Here is a 24,395-nt window from a genome sequence, read left to right on the forward strand (position 1 = left end):
GCATTAAGCACTGCGAATGCCCTATCCATCTGAACATGACATTTATTCGCTCCGTCATAGCATTGAACTTTATCTTTGGGAATTTACCCTGCAAAAGTTGATGATAAGCACACCACTTTATTATCGACCCAGGCAGTGGTAGATATATCAAAACCATCAAACGAAGCCACATATTCAACGGAATACGTACGTGAAAGCTTTCTTAAAGTTTTTTGATCGGTCAATTTATAATCTGGCATCCGATTGCTATTTAGAGTCGTCAAACTTAAATTCCCTTCATTGGCAAGGTACTTTAGCAAAGGTAAAGAGGTAAAATAGTTATCAAAATATAAGCGGACATTTTCATTTCTGTGTATATTTCTTGCCAGCCTAACCACAGCGTTCGAAGAAGCACAAATACCTGATTCGCAGAGGCGCACCATGCTTTCATTTCCTGTATTCGGCTCAAATTGATAACACTTTCACGGTTCATACCAGCGACCCGAAGTATTATATTATATGTAAGCTTAAAGAAATCGTTGTAGCCATCAACCAGAGCTTTATTGCTCTGTAACTTCAAACAATGCTTTTACTCTTATATATACATATATACTCCAATAAATATTACGTACCTATAATAACGCATCAAAACACGTCCTTATTCCCATTTAGCGTAAGTTATACCTACATATCAAATTAGTAAAAAAAAAACAAAAAATCTTAAAACTCACACAACTCTATTAATTTTAATTCAATTACAGTCAAATATAGCTCATTCGACGCAAAATTAAATTTACTATAACAGCAGTGTACTAAAAAAATCCTCAATAACGGATAATATCGTAAAAATTATGTCAAAGTTGAAAAAATAGAGAAAAAATAAAAAAAATCCAAATACTTCCGTCTACAGTCTCGTCAGTTATAATTTCAGAAAAATTGTCAACACACTGTCAAAAAGGTTTGTTTTTGTTCTTTTGAGCTAAAAAAACAAATCCGAAATTGGATGGAAATTGGCGAAGTTAGTAGCGATTCTTCACATCAACCTACTGAAAAACGGTTTTATGGGCATAAAACGAGATTTTGGGGGTGTATTGGAAATTTCTTCTACACCATTTTTATTAGTTTTACTATACCTACAAGTTGTACTAGGTCTCCATAAAAGTATAAAATCACTGTCGCACAGTGTAATAGAAGCCAGGTACACTTAGAACCATTATTTGGTATCCCCACTTATGGGGCTTCTTAAGGTTGTACCGTTTCATGTGATTACGGGCTTTTGTTGAACGTATCTGCTTGTCTACACAAAGGAACGTTAATAAAAAAAAAAATAAATAATTGGCGCGTACACTTCTGTTAGGTGTTTGGCCGAGCTCCTCCTCCTATTTGTGGTTTGCGTCATGATGTTGTTCCACAAATGGAGGGACCTACAGTTTCAAGCCGACTCCGAACGGCAGATAGTTTTATGAGGAGCTTTTTCATGGCAGAAATACACTCGGAGGTTTGCCATTGCCTGCCGAGGGGCGACCGCTATTAGAAACATGTTTTTATTAATTTTGCTTTCACTGAGATTCGAACCAATGACCTCTCTGTGAATTCCGAATGGTAATCACGCACCAACCCATTCGGTTACGGCGGCCGCCAAAGGAACGTTAATAGTTGGCCTTATTTTGAATAACCGGGCATGGCTTTGATGTGATACCGGCAACTGATTTTTATTATCGCTTTTTGTGCCTTTGTCGTATGTGAATATTGGTTTTATTCATTATTTCCTCAAAAATTTCGTGAGGGAATTGTTAAAAGAAAGATTGATTTGAAAAGTTCCATGAGCTCAGGACACTGCATGATGAACAAAGCAAGTTGATTTTCATTTAGTGGTAAATTATTCTTTTTCTATGCTTGATTTTTTTCCATTTTTGACGTTTTCTACTCGAGGTACTTGGGAAAACCGCATAGTTTTCGTATCGCTCCGAATTTCCATTTCGAGTTGAATTTCGCGTACAAAACCACATACATTCATTTTATGTAAAAATAAATTTACAAACAAAAAAAAAATTTGGCGATTAATAGGTAAAATTTAAAATGAGGAAGCCCTAAACCCATTTTAGGGCCGTTTTTGTTTAGAATTGCTAGAAAAATACTTTAGTCGCCGAAGAATATATGTCGGCTGTATGTTTTAAGAACAAATTGACCCATCCTAATGCTCATATATGCTGCTTGTTTGATATTGTACTTTAGCTGAAGTTTGTTTACTGATGATTTTATATAGAGATAATGGCAACAGCTGTCGATTATGTATTGTTGTCATACACACACGTACATGGTGGTCCATTTAGTGATTTCTTTTTAAAACTTAAAAACAAAAAAAAAAAAACTAAAATTAACAAACATCTGTTTTTTTTCGGTATTTCATTGGTTTATTCGAAAAAGCAAACATTGCTATTATTTATGGAGCACTACTTCACATGCATGGCTGCTTCGTTTGACTTCATAGTAGCGCATTCTGTTAACCAATTTTTCAACACCTAGGGGACGGTTTCTGACGTAAACTCACGTAAGGAAATATTCGGTTTAAGTGATTCAAACGGTGCTTGAATCGTTTATTTATTGGATTACATAATCAGTTTGTAATATTTCTCAACGGTGTTCGAGAGTAAAGTGATTCATTTCATTTCTTGGAGATATGACACTGACTTTCTGTCATGTATTCTCCGCCACACTCACTAAAAGTGGGTAGAAAGAAAGCACGGTGAGGTTAACTATTACCTCACACAGTTTTTGTCCGGACACGGGTCCTTTCGCAAGTATTTGTGGCGAATGGGAAAAGTGAGCCTACCAAACTGCATATATGGAGATACTGAGTATGATGATACGGAGCACACCATCTTTAAATGCGAGAAGTGGAACGTAGAGAGAACAGGTCTGCAACAAGCTATTGGTGTACTTACACCTGAAGAAATTATCGAGAAAATGATGATAGACGAAGGAAAATGGAATGCCGTCGCAAATTTTGTGGAGGAAATTATCCGAAAAAAGAAGCGTGAAATGGAAAGTTATGCTGAAGGGCATTGAGCGTAGGTTTCTCAAAACAGGCGACTCTGGACGCAGGGTAAGTAAATAAGTGGTGTCCTTCTTAGGACACCGTCTTGGCCCCCTACATCGAAGCAATGCGGGAGCAGTCCCGGGTTGGAGCGAAAAATGCAAGAGAAGAGGAGGGATATTTTTAGTGAAATCACCACGCACGTAGTAGCGACGGATACTAGTATATGGTGCGAAGGCATTTTTAACCCAACCTCACAGCCACAAAAAAAAAAAAAAGAAAAATTCACTATATGGACCACCCTGTATGTATGATAATTAGTTTAGTAGAGTGCCTTTTGACGAAAATCGGTCTTTGCAATTGTTCTGCTCAAAATATGCCGCTTCAAATATCTATTTTTACGACTGAATCTCTCTATTCGTGAGCCATGGAGACAGATGGAGAGCGAAGCTGATGTTAATATACTTATTTAATGTATTTCATGGACAGTAAATTTCGATATCTTTGTGAGTTATGCGAGGTTTGCTGTATACATATTTTTGGCCTTGGGAACTTTCAGTGTTGTAAGGCGCCTTCTGGTGTTTTCATTTGAAAGTTTGATTTATTTTACCATAAACGGACTCCGAACATTTTGATGTGTGAGTCAAATTATTGCTATTTAAAGCCACTGTCTCAGCAAACTTATCTCAGCAAAAAAAAATAGAATTAAACAGTGAATATTTTCGTGCAATTCTTTTCCACATATTTCGACGTGGACTAACAAGACAAGAATGCACCGATGATTTAAAATCATTATACGGCGAACAAGCACCGTCTTTTAGAACTGCAATGAAAACTAGTACAATGAATTTTCTCAAGGTCGCTGTTCGCTCACTGACGATTTTCCTGAAGTTTGTCCAAAATCAGTTCTAGCGCTAGGAAATATCGATGTAGTGTGCGAAATGCTTGAGGAAGATCGCACAAGCACCAGCCAGGAAACGGAAATAAGCGTCAAAAACAAAAAAAAAACGTCATAAAAATTGGGACCAAAAAATGCCCAAACAGTAGGCACCAAGGAAATATAACGCCAAAAAATAGGCACCAAAAATATATATCCTATAAGTTTGCACCAACGAACAAGCGCCAAAAAGTAGGCAGTGTTATTTCTCACTAGAAATTACCAACCACAAGGAAAAATTCAGGAAAAATAGCCTAAAGTGTATCTAAAACATATATAAGGTATAGCTCTCTCTCTCTCTTCCCTTTAAGTTATATCTTTTTTCTCTCTCGCGGAACGGAAATGCCCAAAACGTTGCATGGACTTGAAATTTTACTCTCCATTCTCGCTCGTCCATCGACGCCTAAGAAGTTTCACTGCAAAAAAAAAACATATAAATAAATAGAACCGTTTTCAAGCACTAATGTTAATTTTTCCAGAGATATATTGATAGCTCTGAAATATAAATGCCAACCGTCATACAATCGTCGTTTTATCAACGTTCGTGAGAAATTTCGTGCTGAATTCAATGAATTACTCAATAAATTGCCTGGTGAAGTTAGATTTATCTGATGAAAAGCATTCCCGTACCAACTGGTGGTGGCAAAGAAAGAGGAAGGCCACCTTAGGCCACCGAGTAAGCCGTTATCGCGTCAAGTAAGAAGAAGACCTTAAAATAAGCTCTAATAAGACTCCTGGCGGAGGGTACGGAATTTTTGATTATTAAACTGGTTAAAGCTCTGGTTTCTGCAGCAAATATACCGAATTCCGCAGAACACTCTCAAAAATTCTAGCCGATTGGCCTGCATTCGTTAGATGGTATTCTAAATCTTTGTGCTTGAAGTTTGCGTGGTGTTTTCAAATAATCTATATGGCACATTTTAAGGCCCAGCAGTTGTTGTTTTGTTGTTTGAACTCAGTATTAATAATAATAGTAGCAAATATCTAATAGGAAGGATCCTATTAAACTGAGGTTTCGGGATTTCATCGGGAGCTACTTTTTGCTACTATAACCCACTATGTGTGATATTTTGAAAAAAACAAGGGAAACTTAGGAAATTATTTTTGACCTATGATACGCCTTTTGGCTTATCTCATAAAAAAATTTAGTTTGGTTCAATACCCAGAAGAAAAATTCTAGTATAGTGTAATAGGAAATAAGTATCAATTATTTATAGTGTCAATCTAATACGGGTGTAAATTTACAAATACTCCCTAATACACAGTTTAAGCGTTAAGCTCTTCTAAGCCCCCTCTTCTTCTCCCACTTTACCGTAAATATTGAAACTTTTTGCCGATTTCACACTCAAAACAACTTAAAGCTCAGTATAAACGTTTCACTGCCGCTTACTAAAGAAAACTATGCAAAATAGCGCCTAACTCTCAAAGCTACGTGAATAATAGCTCGCTTAAATCAGCCACGTTGAGTATTAAAGCCGTTTTCACCTGAACAACTTTTTGCAATTTTACATATTAGCAGCAATAAAAGTTGTAGCTGCTACATGTAGCACATAAGTCTAGCCGTGCAAGCACACATCGCAACTCGCACACACACCCACACGCGCACAGAAAATCACCAAAACTTTCTTAACTACTTGATTCAATAACCTTCCGCTCGAGTGGAGTTCTATTCAGTTGGCGCAGACATGCGAGCGTAGTAACGTTTTGCTCGTAGCAGCAAACAATTTACTTTAACTTTGTAATGTATTTTGTTGTTGCTGAATACTACATACACACGTGCCCAAATGTGCACTTGCCAAAGCCACACAAACTCACCCATTCGCTGATAAGTGAAGCAGTAAAAACGTTCTTATATTGGCTGACGTTAAAATTGTAGAAATTGATTATATGGATATGAGTTTCTAATTAGTTGCTCAAAACCAAGAAAGTAATTAGTTTGCTTATACTTAATAAAAATTATAATCAAAGGTATATTCAAAATTATAAACTGGTTGGACTTCTTAACATAGTCAGTCCTTCCGTAGCCAACCTAACCACTTTGCAAGCAGAATTCATATAAGGATCGTTTGAAAAGTCTCTTCGAGGTTGAATTTAGTTAGCAGCATTCCCTGGAAAAACACACACCAAGTTTCCGCCTGATCGGTTTATTTCTTTGTGTTTGGCATACGTTTGAAGCGAGGAAGTCTAGTGATTTTTAAAAAGTCCCATTCCATCTCGACAATGCACCAGCTCACGTCTGAGCAGTTGTGGATGCAAAATTAATGGAAATAGGGTTCCAACTCGTTATCCTACATCCGTAGGCCTCCAACCTACGGGCATTCTTGTGACGCTGCGGGGCGGTTTTCTAAGAGCGTGGCCTATCCAACTCCATATCCTGTATATTGGCAAAAGATGCGCTCCTCGCTCATTTGTCTCCAGAGTTTTACGTTACTAATTATGTTGGAGCAGAATATTCTACATATTATCTTCAGGCACTTACCGGTGAAGCGTTGAAGTTTCTGCGTGCTCGCTTTCGAAACAAGCCACGTTTCAGTTCTATACAGCAGCGTCGACTTGACATACAGGTATCTGTGGAATATTCAGCCCTTGCCTTGCTCAATCTGTTGTCGATGTCTTTCTCTGCTCCGCCATTCGCTGCTAAAGCGCACCCCAGGTAGCAGAAGTTATTAACGAACTCCACTTCCTGAATATCCATCATTACGTGGTTATTGTTGGCCTGGTTGTTTCTTAAGGCCTTAGTTTTTCTTGGTTTGCGTGCCAGCGTTACTAGTTTATTCGCCTTCGGTTACGTATCGGTCAACCTGTGGGATAGCAGACGAATAGCGTTTGCAAAGTCCAAGTTCTTGAGTTGCCAAAGAATCACTGGCCTTTGGAATACACTGTACTTTTCGGATTGATTCCTTGTCTCACTAAGACTTGCTGCCCAACTGCTGGTACCCAAGACGTTTGCTGTTTCTTTTTTTTAGCTTTTGCTGCTGCTATTTATTGGTATTCGCGCTGTTTGTGTTCACCTGAGCTTTTAGTTCTGCGTACGACCCGAAGGATTTCAAGTTGTAACGCCATTAGAATTGTCGTAGGCTGCTGGATTTTTGGGTAAAGCAATTATTTATTTATGTTTTTTATTTTGGCACCGGTGGAATACCGCTAAACGAAATTTAACAAAAGCTCCCCAGCTGTCAAAAAGTGCAATCACAATAGCTGTCCAAAAGCTCAGCTAATATAAAGGGTTTTTCAATTGGCGTGGGTCGATTTTGGCGCCCTGTGGCAGCCATTTTGTTTTGGTGACATCTGTCAAATCTTTTTTGTTTATTATTCAGTTGTTTATGCCAAATCATCATGGCAAGTTACACGATTGAACAGCACGTTCAAATGATAAAACTTTATTATCCAAATGAGTGTTCATTAACGCAAACGTTGCGCGCATTGCGCTCATTTTTCGGTAGACGTAGTGGCCCTTCAAAGTCGACTCTTCAACGTTTGGTGGCCAAATTTGAGACGACCGGGTCAGTAAACAATCAGCCAACACCTCTACGTTCAAGGAACGCACGCGGTCCGTGAAAGAGTACAGCAGAACCCGAGGCAGTCTATTCCTCGCCGTGCACAAGAACTTGGCTTTTCGCAGACTTCAACTTGGCGAATTTTGTGTCGGGACTTGGGCCTACACCCGTACAAGATCCAACTGACCCAGGAGCTCAAAGTTGATGACCAGAGACAACGCCGTTTGTTCGCTGACTGGGCTTCGAATCGTTTGGAAGAGAACCCCAGTTTTGGGCGAAAAATCATCTTTAGTGACGAGGCGCATTTTTGGATGAATGGCTGTGTTAACAAACAAAATTGCCGTATATGGGACGACACCAATCCACACGAGGTTCACCAGGTGATAATGCATCCTCAAAAAGTTACCGTTTGGTGTGGATTTTGGGGCGGCGGCGTCATTGGTCCGTACTTTTTTGAAAACGGTGAGGCGGTCACAACGAGCGCTACACAACGATGATAACCAATTTCTTATGGCCCATATTGAACCATATGGACCTAGACGACATGTGGTTCCAGCAAGATGGCGCTACGTGCCACACAGCAAACACCACGATTGATGATTTCAACATCTACCCGCCCTTATTGGAAAACCCTTTATAATGCACGCCACCTACTTCTGAGAGTGCAAGTCGCAGGGCTGCCGCCTCTGACTCTAAAATATTGCTCCTCAAAATTTCACCTGAATCCAGCCCAGTTGTTTCAAAAAACTTAGTAGGTAGTTTGGAGGTGACTAAATTTATGCGACTTATGCATGCCTTGTTGGACATTGCCACAAAAAGTGATCTCTCTGCTGTTACCACGAAGGTGGAGGACTTCGTGAGAGGAATAAATGACTTCGCTGAAGAAAACAAAGTGCTGAAAAAGGAAATATACCAAATTGAAATGGAGAAGGAGAGTGATCGGGCGGAATTCCAGAGATTTATCGACAAGTGTAAATGGAAAAATTTGTTCTTCAGAGAAGCTGAGAAGAGCTCTTCGCCCTTAACTTCCATCACGAAATGCTACTCTGAAAAATTTGCCATAGGAGCAGCAGTTATCTCTAATGTGAAGCATGCGAAGCTAGCGATCAAAGTGCAGTCCTCATCAGAAAACGCAGTGAGTGAGGCTTTCAAGAACATTCGGACGTCTTCGGGCTCGAGTATCTCTGTCGACAATGATTTAAGCAGCGCTAAAAGGTTGGAGAAGCCAGTTTTCTTTCATCGTAAACACACCCTATTAGCAGCAAATCCAAAGCAAAAAATGCAAATATTAAGATACAAAATGAAAATAGACAATAACTGGTTCAAATGGGTCAACGACAAAAAATTAATTTGTGGCAAGGAATTAGAGGTTAAAGTTCTAAATTATTTATATAATTTTTGGGGAGTTTGGAGCCGATTATCCTAAATAATTTCATACAAATTCAAAATAGTTGCTTTATATTATACGCCCGACTGACAACTTTTGTTAGTCGTACATTCTCTTATTTATTATTATGCCATTGTAGTTATTTAAATTTAATATGAAATAAAGCACAACATCATCGCCATCTTTTTCCAAAACAAAATTAATTTATCGTTTCGAAGATCTGTTTTAAATTTCAATGCGGAGTATGACATGCTATATAAACAGAAAATAATAGTTTTTTAAATTTTTATTTTCCAAAGAGCTGACTTTTGACCGCTTATAACCCTCATAATATAAAATTCTACAAAATATATTAATAGGTCTATCGATAAGTTCGTGCGGTTTTACAACAGATGGCGTAACTTGATTATTATTCCATCGATCCACATTTCCAAACATTCATTGGAGAGCTACTGTCGTAAGGCACAAACGTCAGTATAAGTTTTTTATTTGAAGCGTAAACAACAATATTTTTACCACACTTGAAAATGTCGAATTTCGTGCCAAATAATGTGTTTTTGCGGGGAATTCTTCTTCATTATTTTAATATGAAGAAAAAAGCAGCCGAAAGTCATCGTATCTTGGTGGAAGTTTATGGTGAGCATGCTCTAGCTGAGCGAACGTGCCAGAAGTGGTTTGCACGCTTTAAAAGTGGTGATTTTGGCCGCGCCGCCAAAGTTCATGGATACCGAATTGGAGGAATTGCTCGATCAAGATCCGGCTCAAACGCAAGAAGAGGTTGCAAAAACTTTGGGAGTTGATCAATCAACCATTTCCAAACGTTTAAAAGCCATGGGAATGATCCGAAATTCAAATTTCGAAAAAAAAAACCGCACGAACTTATATCCCATTTAAATAAGAGCACCGTATCCGGGTACCAATAATTTAATTTCTATTTTTTTTAATAATTTAAAAATTTGCTCTCTCATAAACTTACAATGCACTTGCAGCTTCATGCGTTTGCTCACCGACGGCGGCACACCATTTGAAGCGATGCACATATAGGCGCCCATTTCGCTGCGAGTCACCTTGGTCAGCGTTAGCATTTCGCCCTCAACTGCCAAAGCTACAAGAAGGAGAGAGAAAAGCGAAGAAAAAAAAAAAAAACAAATACAGATTTAGATTTCAAATATTGTTAATACACACACACTCATAAATATATGTGCTTGTCAAACACTATGCGCCAACACTAACCTTTAGTTTTTTGATGAGCTCCATTACGCGCGATAATTTCACGCCCATCCTCGCGACGCCAAGTGATTTTCGGTTTCGGATGTCCGCGCGCACGACACACCAACTTCGCTGAGCCACCTTCTGGCACCATCATGTCGCCGGACGTTTCTTCGTTGATAATATCTGGTGGTATCACCACTTCTAATGTGGCTGTCTGTGAAGAAGGATTTGAGTTAATATAGAATACATTTTGTAGTTTGTGGAAAATTTTAGACAACGTATTTTTTTTGTTATTAAATAAACTTTGCACAAAAGTCCTCAATTTGTGATAAAGAAATTCAGTTAAATAACAGATGAAAAATAGTCAAGGTTTTGAAATTTTTTTGAATGATACTGTGATCATGCTAAGGGAGCCAATTTGTCAGGAGGCAGTTGCTTTCTGAGTAAACCTGTCATTATTGAATCATCAGTCCTCAGTGTAAAAAAGAGTAAACATTTCCTATACGAAAGGAATGTAGCTTTTGGTTTTCGATATATATATTTTTTTTATTGTAAAGTTTTGTTTTGTACGCTGATGCGATAAACAGACATAAGAAATTCTGTCGTCCGAGTTTGGATTTCTATTTACTTCTAAACTTTCTAATAATAACCTCTCTATTATGCATACAAGCCCTCATGTATATTAGTATACACTTGAAAATGAAGAATTTTTGAAACGCGCAGCATAAAAATATACCTCTTTAAATGGCTCAAATAAATTCCATAAAACAAAATTAAATCACGCTAAAAAGTGAAATCACTCATATGCCCTGTGCGCCGGCTGTCACTGTTTGCCAGCCACTGTCGCAGTCAACGCCAACTGACGCTGACACTGTCCCTGCGCCATCGAACTGCTGCACTCTGCTGGTAGTTTTGTCAACACTCTTGTTTCTTGCTCAGTTCACTTTGTGCGGTTGCCACCAACAGGCGACGCTTTGGCTCCACCAGCCATCACACTAATATCCACACAGGCACACATATATACATACAAAGAATGTCCCTGTGCAGTAGCAATGTCGTCCCCATACTCGAATAACGCATATAAAATTGAAGTATGCTCATATGTCGCCACTTTACGACAGCCTCAAATGTAGATACAGAGAGTAGCGTGATAGCATTCCTTGGCCCCTGTGTCGCTTGGCCCGCCAGTTGTTTGCCCCCAGCAACCTCTGAGCCAATCGCCACTTGTCATTGTGCCACTTAAACTCTTTTCCTTTACCAATATTACTCTGCAGAGTCATTGTTGGCTTAACACTCGAAGCTATGCGTTAGCTGCGCCAGGCCTGTGCGTTCCCTGGTGCGCAGTGCAAAGAATATTTGCAAACACTTATTCAAACATACACACATACATACACACCAGTTACATACAAATATGTGCACAAGTATTTGTTTATTGTTGCTGTTTATTTATTTTTATGATTATTGTTTATTTTTATTATTCGAGCTTTTATTGTGATTGTCCCTGACGTTGTGGGTTCTTTGTGTATGTACCTGGTACACAGAAAAACGCGTTTGTCTTGACTGACTTACATATCTTCCTATATTTTATTTTTATTTCATATCGCTCGTCAATCCTTTAGGTCTTTATGTTTCGAGTACCTCTGTTTTTGAGTATTTACTGGTATTTGAAACAATTGAGAGCGGGCAAAAACACGCTTGGGCCATGAGGATGTCTTCATTCGCTTTGGTTTCGTGCAATCAGTTTGTGTCACTGAATGTGAAGGTGACTTTATTTGTTGCCAACTTAAGTAGTAAATGCTTCTTATTCGTTTGTGTGACCTTTATTATTAAATTTCAAAGGGACTATCGGTATTTTATTTAATTTGTAGAAATTTATTTATTTTTTATAGGCTTGCATTATTTTTTATACCTAACACATTTCTAGTACACAGAGGTAATTTTTACAACCTAAGTAACTGCTGGTAGTGTCCATTTTTAGCCTATTTCTTCTGACCGAAGTTGAACTTAATACTACTCTCTCTCAAGTACCACTTAATACCACTTTTTTGAAACAATAACTATGCAGCGATGGGTAATATTTTCAATCATATGACGAGGTATATATAAGATGTTTCAACTCTATAAAAAAGCGGAGCCCTTTCTTATTGATCCCAGATCATACTTTTCGTATTGTGCTATAGGTAACTACTACGGAAAAAAGCTAGACCTTGACACAGTGCAATAAAGCGATGTCGCACAGATAAAGACATAAGAAGACGAGCCTATAGCATGAAAGGTGGCTACAAATACGAGGACCTAGACGGGGGTGAATAGAATTGGTGCTTTATGGATGCCCTTCTGTGCCCTGCCGAAGTAATGCACAAAGTAGTTCCCGGAAAGATGTCTCACCAGAAGGAGAGGAGGGATTATTTCAGTGGCCACACCCCTCGACGTTGTAGGCGACGGTCGCTGTAAGTGCGAAGGCAATGTGAACCCCACCTCATCCACCAAAAAAGGCATAAATGGTAGGCAGGACAATGTAGACGGTCCTTCTCTGACTAACAAGAAGCCCTAAGACATCCAAAATGCTTCTCAGTCATCTGAGAGTGGGTCAAGGAGGTGCTCAGTGAGGAAAAGGAAGGTATAGGAAAGGGAGTGGATGCGATTGCACAACAACCGAATTCGGTGGTAAAAGACCAACGTCCGCAAGAGGAGGATGCTTCCCTCGAAAAGATACTAGTGCTATGATGGCAGAGGGTAGCGCCCACGATCTCTGCAGTTTTTATGAGGAAAGTAAGAGAGAATCCTTATCGGCGACAGTAGCCGAGTGAGTTGGTGCGTGACTACCATTTAGGAGTGTGTAGGTTCGTATCTTCGTGCTCGAAGTAGCAATAAAATAGCAAAGTTGTTTCTTTCGGTCACCCCTCCGCAGGCAATGTCGAGCCTCTGAGTGTATTTCTGTCATGAAAAAGCACCTCATAAAAAATATCTGCCGTTCGGAGTCCATTTGTGAAACAACATCAAAACTCACGCCACAAATAGGAAGAGCTCGGTCAAACAGATATAAAAGTACACGCGCCAATTATTTATTATTTTCTAGGCAGAATCTTGGACCTCTTCCATGCTGTGAGAGTACCGGGTGGCAGTATTTAACATACAAGCGAATAGTTTGTGCCGATAAACGGTGGGCTTCTGTGTACACGGTAGCAGTGACCTTGGTAGGATAGGCATCTAGGGGAGCCGAGCTGAGGTGGTGGACAAGAGGGATCTACATGTGCGTTCACGAGAACGTATATGGCCTCTTCTAAACCCTTCTTTTCCGAGAAGATGAAGAGAATCTTGCACTATTCTAACCCGAAACTTCCGACGCACTGGAGCGTGGTGAAAGTCGAGAAACTCTATTGGCAAACGCTAATAATGCAAAGTCTCTCGGTCCTGTCGCCGAAGCAAAGGAAGTCATAATCTATGGTTTGGAGGTGATAGTCTTTAAGGTATAGGCAGGCAGGATGGCAGGTGGGATGCCCCTAAACATTAGGAGGTGGTGTGAGAAGATAAGACCTCAGTCGAAGACGGTTCCTGTGGATATGGATATGAAATCCATCACGTCGGATGTTGGCAGTGCTGGTGACGCCCCTTCATTACCAGTGTCGGTCATAAGCATCGGGCTTCTGCTAGATAGTTGCGACTTTAATGTACTTATTAAATATGAATCAAAGCAGCTCATAAGTACGATTTTTAGAGGTATCTCGAACCCAGCAATATACAGGCTGCATTCGGTAGTTGAGGGCATGCATGTATGTGGCTATAACTTTTCGAAACCATATTTTTCTTTTTGCTCTTTTCCAGATGGACATTTAGGACTACAACTTAACTCTAAAACGGAAAAGACATGCAGTTATCGTTGCAATATTTGCAAATTACACCGATTCAGAAATTTCTAATTTTTTTAGGTGCACCCGTCATTTGTTCATAAGGTTAGGCGTGAATTGAACGCATCAGGCAGCGATGAGAAATCTGTTGCAAAACGCAAAAAAAAACAGGAGAAACGTTCTGACATTGTCCGTTCTGCAGAATTTATTCAACAAGTGGAAGTGTCAATTGCGAAGGACCTTTCGAATCCAATTAAAGATATTTGCGAGGGAGCTTGATGTTTGTGAGAGACTTATCCGTTGAGTCGTTCATGAAGATCGCAGGTATAAGTCATACGTTTTGCGAAGAAGAGAGTTTATGGCGAGGAAAACGCGAGAAGAGCAAGTTCTCCGATCAAGATCCTTTCTAAACAAAATTAAGCACCCTCAAGCGCCTGAGATGTTATGGTTTTTTTTCAGACAAAAAAAAAGGTGAGCAAAACCCAAGGCTAACCACAGATATAACCAGAAACCAGAACAGACGGCTATGTTCTTATTCTACAGAGGTTCTTGTTAGCATACACAGGAAGTTTCCAGCTACTGTTTTGGTTTCAGATGCGATAAAGGACATGCCATGCGACCACAATTCTTTACTCAAGGATATCTGAATTCTAGAAATTTTGCTGCATATAGCGATGCTCCTCTATTTTTAAAGTAAGTATTGAAACCTTGAATTGATAGTGTATGCAGTGGCAACCCGCTTTTAGCAAGACTCTGTTCCTTCGCATCCTTCTTGTCCGATGGCGACACAAGATTGGATGGCTGAATATTTCCATGACCACATAACACCGAAAACACTACTTTTCAACTGTTCAGTTATTGAAGCACGATTGGGATACCTATGGCCACGAGCAAATTAATAATTAAGAATAACATTGGCCAAATGGTCAATAGGGAATAGAGAGATGAAGACACATGCGGTACAGCTAGGCTACTATACAAATAAATAAGATAAAAAACAAAGGAACTACTTAGCCTTTCAAAAGAGGATATCTCGAAGGTCGTGGTTTGTATAACTGGTCCTTGGTTACTTGGCAGACATTTCTTGAGACAAGGAGTTTTCTTCCATCAATATTGTTGAAGTTGTGGTGATGAAGAAGAGGAAGCAATGGTTGAGCACTTCCTTTGCAATTGACTAGCCCTGGATACAATCAGGTTTTCTAGACAGATACTTTTTAAATTCTCCTATGGAACTCTCTGGCGTGTAGACTGGACTAATTATGCGCTTAATAAGAACCACAAAATGGTTCTACAAAAAAAAATTAATGAGGTTGTCATGTCGCACAGTGGTATTACAACGGACTTGTAAGGTCTAAGTGAGTTGGTCGTACAGACCGACTACCACCATAGCCTAATCTAACTTAGGACCGAACTTCGAACGCCTAATTCTCCGGATCTTAATACTCTGGATTATTGCAAATAGGGAATAGTTAAGTGTGAAACCAATAAGTTTCCTCATAACACCATTTCCTCTCATTTACATGGCAAGAAGGCATTCGACACAATCAAGGGTGGCTCAATATGGCTGGCATTGGGTAGAAAAAGAGTTCCCGCTAAGATAATCAGTCTCTTCAGAGCCCTTTACTCCAAATTGGCAGTGCTCCCCAACGGTAGCATCGGCGACCCTTTCAAGGGACAAGGTTGTCCGCTTTTTTGTTTTTTTTTGTGGTGGGTGAGGAAGGTTCAAAATGCCTTCGCACTTACGGCGACAGTCGTCGACTGCGTCGAATGGTGTAGCCACCTTTCTCTTCTGGGGAGATTCTCTTCCCGTAACTACCTTGCTTTACTTCGAGAAGGCCCAGAACGGTGTCCGTTAAATGGACCAATACTATTCACCCACGTCTGGGTCCACCATATTTGTAGCCAGCTTCATGCTATAGGCTCGTCCTCTAATGTCTCTGTGCCATCATACCACTCGTATCTGTGGCATGCTCTCAGGTTCCTCCCACACGGGCGTATTGATGTTATACATTATCGAGGTTGTTTTTGCATCTGCAGCAAAGAAGATTTTGCCGTAATATTATACCGTCTTATGCCGTCGTGAGCACATGACTCGATCGTCTGTGATTTGTCGTCAGTTCGTAGACAGTCCACCTCCTATCGAGGGTGGTTGTACCCTGTCGCCTCTTCTCTTCACCAACGTCCTAGACGACGTTATGAGCCAATTGACCCTGCATGAAAAGGGCATCGCTTGGAGTTTCACCAGACATCTTGAGAACCTGGACTTCACCGATGACATCTGCTTCTTCTCTCACAAGCTCATTGAAATACAAGCTAAGGCAGTCACGTTGGTCTCCAATACCATCACACATTCCGCATCATCTGCGGAATATTCTGGCCCAACACCATCAGCAACGACGCGCTGTGGAAAGCAACGAATGAGGAGCGCTTCCTACGGCACATCAAACACAGAAAGTGGCAATGGACAGGTCACACGCTTAGAAAACCATTAGATAGCATCACAAGAATGGCACTGGACTGGAACACACAAGGGAGTATAGGCCGTGGTCAGCCAAAGATCACTTGGAGAAGGTCGTTGTTGCGCGAACTAGCATCACATGGGATGGCGGAAAACCGTCAGCCCAGAACCCTATACGATGGAAAAGTCTTTTCGGGGTCCTATGCTACCGCTCGGAGTGAACAAGGATATAAAAAAGAATAGATGAATGCTGCGTAAAAATTCCGTGAAATGTCTTTAACTTTTGTTCAAACAAAATCCAATTAGTTCAAGTCTCAATCACTATTTCGGATATGAGCCAAATCGAAAAACAACTTTAGATTGATGCAGTTTTTGAGTTTTAGAGCCATCTCGAGCATAGCTATTAATTGGCTTTAAGACAAGCTTATTCTGTGTACTTAAACGGCTGGCTACTTTTTTAGCTCTTCTGCCTCAAACAAGCACGGAAAAAGGGCTAATTTATATCTAAATTTATTTATAAGAAATTAAGCGCCTACTAGCGACTAAAGCCATGACTTTCGGCAGTGCATAAGTTGAGCATTGTGTCAAAGTTTATGTGGCAAATAACTTTTGAATGATTAACTTCGACATAGCCTTGAGCTCATTTAAATCAGATTAAAAGTGTCGTAATGAATCCAGCGTACTTGCGAAAGCTTAGTGTTTACTTATCAGTCGCTCACTTTATGCCCGATTGTCACGTATACGCCATGCGTGCTTAAGTACTTTTAAAGCGAACAAATTGGCTTAGTATGAGTGTCTTGTGGCAGGCAGTGCATCTTTCGTTGTTATTTTTTCATTGCTTTTGCTCTTTTTTTAGTTTTTTTGTCAGTTTTTTTTTGTTTTTGTTTGGTTTTTGTTTTTGTTTTAGTGTTTTTTCGCTTTGTTTTGGTTTTTTTCATTTTTTTTGTTTTTTGTGTTCTTGTTGTTTTGTTGCCACACACAAGGTGAGACACACAATTAAGATTACACATTGTAGATAAGCGATTTTTAATTTGGACAACAACATAAACATGTACATACGCCTACATTGCACACACATACAAGTACAGTTATATTGGCTTTTGTATACAAACAGGCTAAGATTAAAAAGAGGAATAAAGGAGGTCACAAATCTCGAAAAGACGAGTGATTTTCTCCAAATACAGGCAAGCACATACACACACGTACGCGTACACACATTCTTGGGTAGAAATTTAAATGGAAATGATTGGTTTTGCATAAAGAAGAGCCTTCAAGTGCCTACACCATTTGGTGATTGGCGCATATACGCAATTAATCATGACACAGCCGTTGAGTTGTGATCGACTGTGACACATACAAATACACACTCACACACATACACGCACACAAACGCAAAGTGCGCTTATACGCTCGTACTCCCGTTTAAGTGGAAGTACATGGAACGATGTCTATTTTTGTGTGCGCGCCTAAGTGTGTGTATGTTTGTTGGTTTTGTCGTTTGTTATCCGGTACTTACTTGCATTTTCATGGGATCCGTATTCACTTGACACATGTACTTGCCGGAATCCTCCATTTTCACATTCCGTATGACCAACGTCCACGTATTGAAGTCATTATGTGTGACTGACAATCGATCATTGTTTGTTATCACATGTTCGTGTATGGCCAGAATCGCCTTTGCATCGGCCTTAATCCAAGCGACCTGTGGCAGTGTTTAGTCGCGTAGCGGGCCGGGGTTGATGTATTCAAAACATAATCGTAGATAGAATACGAAGAGGTGGACGGTTGGCCGGCATTTGTGGAGTGGAGTGAAGTGCATGAAAATCATCAAGATGGGCGTTGGAAGAGGAAGGTGGAAGGTGCCAGTGGTGTGTGGCAGCAATACAGCCAGTTGAAGTGGGCGTTGAGGCGTAGAACGTTTATTGATATGCATATGCACGGGAGAGTGTGTGTGTGTGTGTGTGAATGTATGATTGTTTGATTGTGTGCGTGTGTACATGAGTTTGGTCGTGTTGTGGTGATTTGCAGTTTATTCCGTTGAGTGGGTGTATTAGCGTGAGTGTACATGTGGTTATGTTTCGTGTGAGTGTGTGAGTGTGTGTTTGTGTGTGCGTGTTTGTGGCCACAGCACAGCAGTTGCGTTCAAATTGCATTTTGATATGCGTCAATATGTGTGTGATTTTTTGTATATGTATATATATATGAATTTTTTCATTTCCATTTTATTTTTGCATATCCGATTGAAATTGGTTTAGTTGTAGTTGTCGTTTTTTATTTCATTTTTATTATTTGTTGTTTTTTTTTTTGTTCACAATACCGGTCGTTATTCGATGTTTCATTAGTTTTGTGCGCGCATTCGATATTGTTAGCGAAGCGAAAAATAAAGCAACAACAACAAAGATAACATTAAGCCGCACATGGCCAGCACCAGCACCAGCAAAAGTGGATTCGTGCAGATGGGCGGAAGAAGTCAGCGGTCGAAAGGCAGCATCAGCCACCGCGCGTTCGTTTTTGGTAATTTTTGTTGTGTGTGTTTGTTGTTTTTATAGTGGCGCAACCGTCATCATCATCATCAACGTTTATTTAACAATTTCCGGTATTTTCGTATCACGTTTTATTTGGTGCGATTTGATTCGATTTGATTTTTATGTTTAGAGAGTCCACATTAACGGATTTGCGTACATTTCCAGTGGTTTTTGTTTAATTTAAATGTTGTTGGGGTTTTCAGTGAGTTTCGGTGTTGTTGTTTTTTTAATTAAAAAATAAAACAAAATTTTATATGGAATTTAATGTAATTTTTTTTATGTAAATTGCAATTTTGATTTTTTTTTTTAATTTTCATGGCAAAAGTTTTTATGAGTTATGAATTTGTTTTTAATTTAATTTTGGTTTTTTGAATTTGAGTTTTTGTTTTATTGTTTGTAATTTAATTTAGTTTGATTTGTATTGAAATTTATATTTTGATTTTTTTATACGTTTTACATTTTACATTTTTGATTTTTGTTTTTTAATTTTCATTACACAGGTTTTTATGAATTATGAATTTTTATTTAAATTTAATTTTGATTTTATTTAAATTTAAGTTTTTTTTTAATATTTGTAATTATTATTAAATTAAATAAAAATAAATTTAAATTTTGATTTTAATTTTAATTTAAGATTTTTTAAAATTTGTAATTCACTTTAATTAAATTTTTATTTTAATTTTAATTTGGTATTAATTTAATATTATTAGTATTTTTTTTTCAGTATATTTTTTTATTTAAGTTTTAATTACAATTTTAATTTTATTTCAAGTTTATTTATTTACAATTTTTGTTTTAGTTCAATTTTAAATTTATTGTATATATTTGTAAATATTTTTGATATATTTTATCGAATTTTTTGTTCGTTTTATTTTTTTCAGTTTTTTATATATATTTTAATTTGTTTTTAATTTTATTTTTAATATTAATATAAGATTTTTTTTTAAATATTTTTAAAAATTTAGTCATAATTTTTTTCGCAGAATTTGAATTTGTTTTATTTTTATTTTTATTTTAGTTTTAATTTTTGTTTTAAATTTAATTAAAATTGAATTTTGGTAAAGTTTGAATTTTAGTTTTAATTGAAAATTAAATTCATTTTAGTTTTTTTGTCAATTTTAATTTAGTTTTAGTTCGAGATTTTATTTTAATTTTTAGTTTAATTTTATTTATATTTTTTTTAGTTTCAAATTTAATTTGAATTTTATTGTTATTTTAGTTTTTTTCATTTTAATTTAGTTTTAATATTAATATAAGTTTAAATTGTTTTTCAATAATTGTAATAGTTTTTGTTATAATTAAATTTTTTATTTGAATCGGGTTTTAAATTTAATTTTAATTTATTAGTATATTAAATTTTCAATTTTATTTTAGTTTTAATAGTAATAATTTAGTTTTAATTTACATATCAATTTTAGTTTGATTTTAATTTAATTAAAAATTGGTTTTTTAATTTAAGTAATTTTTTGATTTAATATTTGTATTATTAATTATTAATTAATTAATTAATATTTGTATTATTAATTATTAATTAAAAAATAATAATATTTAAAAAAATTTAATAATTTTTAATTTTTTAACCAGATTTGAAATTTAATTTGAGTTGGAATTTAACTTGAAATTAAATTTTAATTTAGTTTTAATTTGAATTGTAACATTAGTTTTAATTTTAATTTTAATTTTAATTTTAATTTTTATTTTCATTGAATTTTAATTTAAATTTGATTTTTTTTATTTTTAATATTTATTTTTGTTTAAATATTAGTTTGATTTAAATTTTATTTTTAATTTTTCAAAATTATTTTGAAATGCCAGTAATTTTTTTTTTAATATTTGTAATAGATTTTATATAATTTTTTAACAAGATTTTAGTTTGAATTTAATTTTGTATTTATTTAAATTTTAATATTGATTTAAATGTTAATTTTAATTTCAACCGTAATTTTGTTTATTAATTTCAATTTCAATTTTTATTTAAATTTTAAATTAAATTTCATTAATTAATAAAAAATTTGTTAGGATATTTTTTATTGAATTTCATTGTATTTATTATTTTACGTTAAATAATTTTCAAGATTTTCAACATTAAACCGATTTTAGTTTTCAAAAAGATTTTACCAATTTTATCCATTTCACCCATTTTCGGTGTCGTAGAAAATCGATTTGAGTGCAGCAGTGGAAGGAAAGTCCGCAGGTCGTTTGCGTCGACCAAACCATTCCAATTTAACCAGCCGGTCGGTTGGCCATCAGCAGACAGCCATTTGTAGTGTAGTTGTAGTTTTGTTTTTGTTTTTGTTGTTTTCGGTTTTGTTGTCATCATTGTCGGCGATGGCAGTATTCGGTGTAGTTCGCGCATTGTTGGCATTGTTGCCAGATGTCAACGCAATTTGACGCCGTTTTCGATTTAGAGTTTGTTTTTTAAGGACATATTTTGTTTTTTTGTTTTTGAATTTTTAGTTGGTTTTTGGTGTGTGGCGTTTTTTGTTTGGTTCGGTGCGGATCATTGTTTCAGCGAGTTTTTATGCCGCATGAAAAAGGATATTTCGTGTGCAATTAGTGGATATTGGATTAATGTTGGCAACGTCGAGTTTTATTTATTATAGATTCGTTTTTTGTTGAATTTAAATTTTCGTTGTTTTTGTTTGGTTTTGTAGGATGTGATAATTGGCAATATATGTACGCGGTTCAGTATCATTATTTGAGGTGTTGGTATCAATTTGGTGTTGTTTTTTTTGTTTGTTTGTGTTTATTAAATTAATATTTTGTGCATTTTATTTGTGTTTTTTGTGAAGTATTGAATGTAAATTTAAGTTGAAGAATTGATTTATTTGATTAATAAATAAAATTCATTTATTTTTTTTTTTTTAATTTTTCGATGTTTGTAATTTGATTTTTTATATTTATCACATTTTTTATATTTTCATTTTATTATTTTATTGTTCGTTTGTCCATCGATGCAAATGTAGGAGTTTTGCAGAAAAGTGAAAATTTTGCTAATATTTAGTTAAATGTTGTGCAAAGTTTTTGTTTTAATATAAACAGCGAATTACAGTATGAAAAATTTAATAAAAAAATAAATTACGAAAAAACTCATATGGTGCAGTTGGTGCATAAAAATAACATAGTTTTAGCTTATTAAAAATTCACATATCAAATTTTGACACTTAAAAATATGCAAGTAAATAGTTATGTTATAAATGGCGCAAAATTAATCATCCATTTTTGTGTTGCAAATATTTGTTGCTTAAATAAAATAAAATTAAAAAAAAAAATTGTTTCGAGTGTCTGAAATATCTATTTTGCCTTACACCCTCCATGCTCGGCTGTTTATATACTGTAGCTGTCTAGTTTGCAAGTGTCAAATGTGATTGGCTTACGGCGCCATTGGCAAAAATTAAAAATTTTTCGATAGGATGATTAATTTTGCGCCACCTTGTATTATACTATGAGTTTTATTAATATTTAGTTATATATCAAATATTTGTATCTCTTTTATGTATGTAATAAAGTGCTTGTAAAGGAAAAATTGTAAATAAGAGATAGAAAAAGTGGAGACACCTTAAAAATACTATTAAAAATATTTAATTATAATATGTCATATAGAGTTTAAAGAATCTGTACTCAATTTAGGAAAGTAAATAAGAAATAGAGGCATAACAAGGCTTTGTAGCATGCAATGAATAACAAAAAAAAAAATTGGAAAAAATATGCAACGAACCTGCATCAGCTTAATTACATACGACCAGAATTTTCAAAAAATCGATTTTTTTCGATATTTCAAAAGTAGAGCATCTTAAGAATATACTGTGAAAGTTTCATGCGGAAATTCCTAATATTATAGCTTCTACAGCCCATTAACTAAGTAGAGCGCGGCCCGCGCGCTCCTGTACTTCAAACATTAAACTCGTTTTTCTCGAAACTAATTATATATTCTCAAAAAGAAAAGCACTTGGTATTAAAATCAGAGACCTTCACTGGCTTTTAAATCGTCATTGCTCTTATATTCAGCACCTCTAAAACCCGTGTGGACATATGGTACTCAACTTTGGGGCACTACAGCAAACTCGGAATATCGAAATTTTTCAACGATTTCAGTCCAAAACAATAAGAATGATCACCAACTCACTCTATTATGTTACAAACTCGCAAATACGCCGTGACCTCTAAATATCCACTGTTGTGCAAGAAATAGAGATATATACAAGATCCCATAATCCCAGGCCCTAAGCTCATTCTACCTCCTTAATAACGGAAATGATAGCCAATCTCATTGCTTTTACCCGACTCAAAAGGAATTTCACCACAGATCTTCTCTTCTAGTAAGAAAAACTGAAATGGGTTGTACCACTGGATGCATCCCATAAACGACTGAAATTCTTTAGCTGTTAGTTAGTTCTAGTGTTCTTAAAAAAACACAAAAAAAAAAAAATGATTGACTTCTAAAGAGGCTTCTAGAAAATCTATCAGAGGCTGGTGTGACATAATTTCCGCTTATCCTTTTTTAATTAAAATAATGGAAATCACAGCTGATGTTCTACATATAAAAAGAAAAAAAAACAATACTAACTAATTCTACGACATAAAAGTGAGAGTAATCAAAGCTACACGCACACACATACATACGTACATTTATTTATGTTATATAAAAGTGCATGCGGCCTTAGGCAAACTTAAATTTATATACACACATACACTCATACTTATACACACACAGTAGTACATTTATGTGAATTGATAAAAAGTATTAAAATTGCATATTTAATGCATAATGGCATACATTTAGATTAAACACACAAACATAAATAATTGAGTGCAATAATTAAGTTAAATATTAAATGGTGCAAAGTCTGTTTCGGTTTTAAATTGGTGCGCTTAAAATTCGATATAAAAATAGCAAAATGATAAGTAAATAAAGAAAAAAATTAAATTACTTCTCTGTACCGAATGTCATGAGTTACTCAAATGTGTGAGCGCAAGTTCGTTAAATACCGTTTGCTGTTGAGTGCCAATAAATAAAATAAATGGCAGATGCCGGTGCAAATAAACAGCGGTGAACAAAAAGTGAAATGGCATAAATGTTGACGAAGAGAAAAGTGAATGACAGATGAGAATGTAAATATTTATTTTTTTGCGGCATTTTTTTTATTATTATTAATACAGCCCTGATGAGAGTGATTTATATATTTTTATAAATATTTTAATATATTTGTGCATATGCATTGGCAGTGCTGAGCATTGGCGAAAAAAATAAAATAAAATAAAAATACAAATTTTTGTAAATTTTGTGAATAGTCTTTCACTTTTTTCCTGATATGAGCGTTTCCAAGCAATTAAAGTAATGGAAGTTTAAAATTTTATTAAATGCCAATAAAAGTTGTAATGACTAATTACGCCTTTGTGAATGTACTTTTATGGCATACAAAAAAAAAATGTGGAGGTGGCGCAAAAATATCAACTGTTTCGAAATTTGTAAAACACAAAAAAAGTGCGTGTAGGGTAGTACACATAACATAGG

At 36.2% G+C, this 24,395-nt stretch overlaps 1 protein-coding gene across 1 annotated transcript in view; it reads right to left on the reverse strand.

Moving 5' to 3' along the window:
- LOC129237122 (neurotrimin) overlaps positions 1-24,395 on the reverse strand; it is a 63,076-nt gene that overhangs the window by 21,846 nt on the left and 16,835 nt on the right. The window contains exons 3-5 of the mRNA XM_054871592.1: positions 17,872-18,057; positions 10,071-10,263; positions 9,814-9,942 (exon numbers count right to left, since the gene is read on the reverse strand). Of these exons, the coding sequence (XP_054727567.1) occupies positions 9,814-9,942; positions 10,071-10,263; positions 17,872-18,057 (508 nt within the window). The remainder of the gene's footprint in view (positions 1-9,813; positions 9,943-10,070; positions 10,264-17,871; positions 18,058-24,395) is intronic.

The sequence above is a fragment of the Anastrepha obliqua genome, chromosome 2, assembly GCF_027943255.1.
Source record: "Anastrepha obliqua isolate idAnaObli1 chromosome 2, idAnaObli1_1.0, whole genome shotgun sequence".
In the NCBI taxonomy this organism is placed as follows: Eukaryota; Metazoa; Arthropoda; class Insecta; order Diptera; family Tephritidae; genus Anastrepha; species Anastrepha obliqua.